The following is a 6,690-nucleotide window of genomic DNA, read 5'->3' as shown; positions in this document are numbered from 1 at the left end:
AATTGAATTGAATTCAATTGAATTAACCTATAATAATTTACTTGATACTTAATAATAAACAATTCTTTCACTACTAAGCATTGCAAGGGATGCACTGAAACATGTTTGCAGACCAAATACAGTCTGAAAACCAAATACAAACATAAGTACTTAATAATTTCATTTGAGTTCTAGCAATAACTTTGAAAACATGTTTTCATATTATCATCGGATGTTCCTCACTTTCTTACTGTGTCAAATTAAATTTTGCTATGTTCTTGTAAAAGTTGCTTAAAATATCTCCAGACTGCTGACATTGCTTCTCCTCCGCCTACATAAGATAAGATGTACCTTTATTGGTCCCCCATAGGAGAAACTCAAGTTAGACTCAGCAGTATAGGGGAATGTAGTGCAATAAGAATCACAAAATAAGAATATTTCCAAATATAATAAAAAATATAAGACTATGAATGAATGAATGAAAAATATATACAATCCTGATGAAGATGATTACAAGAGTACATGAGCACAGTATCTGACCTGTTACTGGATTTGGTATATTTGGACCAAATAAGTGTCAACACTGAGAGTTGTGGGCCAGTTCAGGCTGATTTTCTTCTTTCGTCTCTGAGATGTTTAAGTACCCTGGAGAAAAAGTAAATGTTAAAGCAAATACTAGTTAAGAAAAAGCCAAACCATAAAAGTTAGAAATTAGCAGAAATTTAAAAGTGGCCTGAGATCACTAGGCAGGGAGTTCCACATTTGAGGGGTCCAGACAGCACAAGCCTGTTCACCTTTGGTGACTACTCAAAATTTTGGAACCATGAGTATCCCCTGCCAGAGGGTCTCATGCAGCGATCAGGCTCATGGTTGAGCAAAGTGGGAGTGAACCACTTTATTTACATGAGCATTGAAGGACCACTCTGAATCAAATATAACTCCCAGGTTGCTTCGAGAATTATTAGATAAATCATTGTTAGTTTTAAATAGGTCACACATGCAAGATGCAAAAGGCCAATGTATCAGAATGCCCCTAATATGGATTTTAACATTCAGTGTAAATGCACATAATGCACTACCAAGTCCTCTTATCCTAAGTCCCGGCCCTTTGTGCTCTGTGCTCCAATAACAGTTGAGCAAGCCTTGGTAAGAACCTCAGTGAAGTGCAAAGTCAAAGTCACTTCTTGCTGTCGTTGTTGAGAAATGTTAATCAGGTAAATGTCTGTTTCTCAGGTACTAGAAGATAATGACTATGGCCGTGCAGTGGACTGGTGGGGTCTGGGTGTAGTCATGTATGAGATGATGTGTGGCCGCCTGCCTTTCTACAACCAAGACCATGAGCGTTTGTTTGAGCTCATTCTCATGGAGGAGATCCGCTTCCCTAGGAACCTGTCGCCAGAGGCTAAGTCCCTGCTGGCCGGCCTCCTTAAGAAGGACCCCAAACAGAGGTATCTGACCGGACCGATCGTCTGTGTGTGTGTGTTTGTGTGTTTGTTTGTTTGTTCCTTTGTTTGTTTGTTCCTTTGTTAATTTTTTAAATACCTACTTGATTCTTACTTGATCTTGTTTGGACTGACAGGTTAGGTGGAGGTCCTGAGGATGCCAAAGAAGTGATGACTCACAAATTTTTCATCACCATCAACTGGCAGGATGTGGTGCAGAAGAAGGTAAGACATCTTTAGGATAGAGGAAGTGAGACTGGCGTTTGCTTTTTAGTCACAGACACAGTCTGGCTGTGTTAGTCAACCTTCATATCTGATTTCAGACACTTACCTCGCTTACCGTCAATCGCCTGTACATAAAATACTTTAATACAGGTTTTGAACTGCGCTGTAAGGAACAGAATAACAAACATATTAAATTCATCTCTATGAATGAGAATCAAAAGAAAGTAGGAATTGAATGGTTTAATAATAATCTGAACCATTGTGTTTGCTGGTCATGGTTCAGGGGATGTGTGTATTGTTCAGTTCATTTGAAATAGGCTATGAGGTCAAAAATATGTGCAGTGTCAAGTGCAGCTGTTAGCCTTGGAAATGGCCAGTGAACAGACAGAGTAGTCTATACTTAGAACATCTGCCAGTATCCACATTAGCACCAGGTTCCGGTGCCCAACCCTAACTATTACCCACATTAACAACATAGCGATGTTAACATTGTGGAAGATAACACAGTGTCAGTAAGGGATGATACAGCCCTGGTCTGCCCCCTACTGGATATATTTTTTGAATTTCAGGTATGCACAAAGTACACAGACAGTATTTAGACCCTTGTCTTCATGTAGTCATTTTATAAACCCAGTATGTTCCCAATGGAACAGCCAGTTTACCCATCTTCTCTCCTTCCTGCGTCAGCTCACCCCACTCTTCAGACCGCAAGTGACATCAGAGACAGACACCCGGTACTTTGATGAGGAGTTCACAGCGCAGACCATCACACTCACTCCTCCAGACAAGTGTAAGTATCCACTAATGCTAGTCGCTGTCAATGCACTGTGACACACCCACCACTGCGATCCACTACTGTCAATGATCAAGGTCTGCTTTCTTGGCTAACATGTGCTGTCTTGTCCTACAGATAACAGTCTGGACTGTGAGGACCCTGGCCAGAAAGCACATTTTCCCCAGTTCTCGTATTCTGCTAGCATAAGAGAGTGATAGCACCTCTGCCACACACACACAGACAAACACACAAGGCATGAACACCTTGGCTACATCCCTTACAGCTACAAAATGACCAGAACCTACATCTTTAATGAGCTTTTGGTCCCATCAGGATCTAAGTGCCTCAGCTGGCAGCCATATTGTTCTATAGAAACCCCTCCATACACACTATGGGCAACGCCTGGCCACACTGGCTGTACTGTATTAAACTGGAGTTCAGTACCTCAAATAGTCATCAGCACAAGTCAACAACAAAATCAGGACTCCGTCTGTAGCGCCTTTGGGTGGCCTATAAACAACTACTGCTGCTCTTTCTGACTATAAACACAGATCATTTTAACTCCTTTTTATGGTCTTATGAGAAGCCATACAGTTCCTTCACCATGTTTCCAAGTGCTCTTCTTCAGAACTGTTACCGCTGGTGATAAAAATGGTGTGTGTGTGGATTTTTTTGTATTTTTTTTTTTTTTTTGGAGTAAATGGGGGCATCCGATCCAGAGTGTGTGAGGCTTTGTGTGCGTCTTGCCTGATACTCATCAAGAACAACATGAATTGATGATAACACATGATGATCCAAGTGTGTCTGCGGAGAGAAGCTTTGAACGAGTGAATCACGAGGCGTCAGAGAGAGAGGCTGTCCTTTTGAAACTGTATGCAATTAGAAGCAAAGCAATTGTATATTCGTTTGCTCTCATCTCAAAATGTGATCTCTGTTAACAGATCTGTCAAGTGCAACACAGCAATTAATGGGAATTTGGGAATACCTTCATGAACAAGGTGTATATGTTATTTTTGTTTTTAATTTTTAATTTTTTATTTTAACAAATTACTGATCTTTCTTGATCAGCAAAATACACACCAGCCATGTGATTTAAGAGGCTTAATAAGCACTTATTGATTTAAAGCAGCCCTGATTTTTCTCAAAAGGACATGTTCATAATGTAGCTGAAAGCTTCCTGGATTGATGTCGATGCTCAATATTTTTGTAACCCTTCACTGAAATGTGAGTAGTAATCAAGTGTGCTCAGATAGTTTCTGATTTACATCTCCATCTGGCCAGTTTCATTTCAGTACATTTCTTGTATAGCTGCTTGTGTTTAGACAATTTTCCCCTTGTCCCCTTGTTCAAAATAAATTATGAAATCAATGTAAGACTGTACACTGGTGAGCTAGACAGCTTTTTCAGGTCAAGCCACGTAAGGATATTCACGGTTAACAATATTCACAGTAAATATATCTGAATGTTTTTTTATTGCAATTCTATCGTATATCCTCCCATCCCTACTTGGAAGCTATTCAGTTAGATTCAGTTTGCAACTAGATGCAATTGAATCCCATAGACTCCTTTAATTGAGAACGAAATGTAGATAGTAAGCGTAATAGATCAAAAACGTTTGTTTGGGTATTTGTAGTGAAACTCAGGCGTTGGTTTGACTAGGGATGGGAATCAAGGATTCTTATCCATTTGTTTTATTGTCGCAGTTATTGTGACAGTTCCATATTGCAAAACAATGAAGTCGGTCTTGTGCGCCTACACTGCTATATACTCGCAACAAGGAGTCATGGTGGAGAGAAAGCTGTGTGTAAAATGATCCTTCGATCTGCAGTGATCATCTTTTTACACATGAAACATGGCCTTAAATTCCAGGAATGCCATGTGTTTGTATAAATGTATTAATGTCTTTAGTCTTTGACTAAGAAAGCCTAAATGAAAACAAATGCTGTACAAATATTCTCTCACTGCATCCACTTTAGATAATGACAGACAGACACAGGTCTGTTTAGGTCTGCACAGAAAATTGATCAGGAATCAATAAGGGAATCATTGAAGAATCGGACTGATAAGATGACTCGATTGCAGCATTGATATCAGTTCCCAGCCCTAGTATTGGCGCTGCTGTTGAAAAAAGGATAACCAGCCCGAGCCCCAAACTAAATTCCCTGCACTTCCAGAGAACATGTTTATATTTGGAGTGACGTCCTTTCTTAGCATTCAGAGCTAGACTAGATAAGATGTACCTTTATTGATCCCCTGTAGGAGAAATTCAAGTCAGACACAGCAATTCTGTAGCTTTGTTATAATTTATCTCTGTAGACTTTCCTCTGATTGTAACTTACCTTTACCTACTGGAGACTTTACACGTTTGAAGTTGTGGCTGACAATTATCCTCCTGGCCATTCTTCCATCTTTGTGTAAATCTTACAGTCTTCCAGTTCATCCAAACTGCTCCTTCTTTTCAGTCTTGAATGTGCCACTAGATTGAACCGGACGATTAAAGTTTTAGCTGGAGAGCTAAAAAAAAAAAATCATCCAGGGAGCTGCGTACATCATGAATATAGTCTGTGTATTGTTTGTGTTTGAGTGCAATGGTGACTCGCAAGGATGTCTCTTTCGAAATTCTTCCCATCTGTTATCAATCGCTGCACAACTAAAAATGGTAACCAGGAGCAGCGTACCATTAAGATTTGCAATACTGGGTGTTAAACTGTACATGAAAACCCATCCTTTAACTTGGTGCTACACTGTTTAGTCACTGGTAATAAATTAAGAGCTGGTGCAGACAAACCTGCTCAACTTCCCGTCGCTCACAGAGCCTTCTACCACATATGCTGTTTTGACATAATTTCCGTTATTTTTGTTTTTGTCTTATTTTTTCATCTTGACTTACCGTTTTTCCTCATCCTTCCTGTACTCTGAACCTCCTTCACAAATTAAGGAAATTCATAATGGTTGAACGAAATGTATGTTTTCAGTTACATTATTCTATTCAAGCAATTAATTTCTATGTCTATGAATGTAATTCTGAAAGACAATGATCCAATACACGTTTTTAACGGTCTAAATGCATCCTCATGTTTGTCTTAATTCTTCTTTGTATATGTAACATTTAGGAGGATCTATTGTTCAGAAATAGAATATGTTCATAGGTATGTTTTTGTTACTTTTAAATAAGCTATTTATTTTTTTACAGAGGCCCTTTCACGTGTTTTTGAGCCACTGTAGTTTATCCTACACACTTAGAACACAGAGCTGTATTCAAATGGTTGCAGTCTGCAAATACTAGATGACACTAGAACCTACACAATGGACCGTAACAAGTTCTACAAGTACCAAGGCACTCAGGAGCACATCCTAGCACTCCTAAAGGAATTATGAAATGCTATGCAATTTTCACACATTATCTCTCATGTACTACTGTCAGGATATAGTGAAAGTGTCAGCGAATATGACACAAATATTTTTAATAAAAATGACCAACTGCAGCTTCAGGTAATATATGTACAGTATATGTAGATAAACCAATCATAGGTCAAAACATTGCTAAATTTGCCTAAATTATATAAGCCACAAGTGGTACTAAATGAAGAGCTGAAAGAGCTGAGTCTTATTGCTGAGCTCAACCAAATGGTCTGGATCACTTCAAAGACCTGGATTCATAAATTAGATGCCTATTAATCTGATTACATCCAAGGTAAGAGTGAAATCACAGTCATACTGTAGGCTACACACACGTTCCCCTCTAAAAAAAAACCCAAGTAACAATGTCCGAAGTGTGAGAGCTGAGTTATGTCATGTTCAGAGGATGAAAGAATGGCAGTTACGTAACGCTTTCCTGTGTGTGTCAGAGGAGGTGTGTGTGTGTGTGTGTGTGTGTGTGTTCCGGTCCAGACACACGGGAGCCTCACGGTGTTTTTCAGCACTCCCCCAGCAGGGAACATGTGCTGCCGGGGAGCGACCACGCCTCCACCCGCCTGCCTCACATGTTGCCGCACACATTCACTGTCTCCAACGCTGCGTTCAGGGCCTACGGGAATAGTACGGGACAACAATGGCAGCCTCGGAATCAGAATAACTTTTATTGAACAGGTATGTGTACACATACAGAATTTGACTCCGATTTTAATTTGCTCTCAATGTAAAAATGTAAAAACAGGACAACAAGCTCGAATTACTATATACTACTATGGGCTATATATAACGTTATATGTATATGTACGTATATGTGCGTGTGTGTATGTGTCTCCTATAAGGAGTTCGGTCTAGACC

The 6,690-nt window shown here is 39.6% G+C and overlaps 2 protein-coding genes across 2 annotated transcripts in view; both read left to right on the top strand.

Moving 5' to 3' along the window:
• LOC118331857 (RAC-beta serine/threonine-protein kinase-like) overlaps nt 1-5,490 on the top strand; it is a gene marked incomplete in the record, with an annotated part of 17,014 nt that extends 11,524 nt beyond the window's left edge. The window contains 4 exon segments of the mRNA XM_035666943.1: nt 1,213-1,427; nt 1,559-1,646; nt 2,334-2,436; nt 2,557-5,490. Coding sequence (XP_035522836.1) covers nt 1,213-1,427; nt 1,559-1,646; nt 2,334-2,436; nt 2,557-2,636 — 486 coding nt within the window.
• An 800-nt stretch (nt 5,491-6,290) lies between these two features.
• The window catches only part of LOC118331858 (CLOCK-interacting pacemaker-like), a 12,486-nt gene continuing 12,086 nt past the window's right edge, over nt 6,291-6,690 (top strand). The window contains exon 1 of the mRNA XM_035666944.1: nt 6,291-6,510. The gene's annotated coding sequence lies outside the window, so the exon portion shown is untranslated. The remainder of the gene's footprint in view (nt 6,511-6,690) is intronic.

The sequence above is a fragment of the Morone saxatilis genome, unplaced genomic scaffold, assembly GCF_004916995.1.
Source record: "Morone saxatilis isolate NCDOM2014 unplaced genomic scaffold, NCSU_SB_2.0 Contig20, whole genome shotgun sequence".
NCBI lineage: Eukaryota > Metazoa > Chordata > Actinopteri > Moronidae > Morone > Morone saxatilis.
The sequence above is the reverse complement of the archived record's forward strand: the minus strand, read 5'-3'. Positions and strand labels throughout refer to the sequence as shown.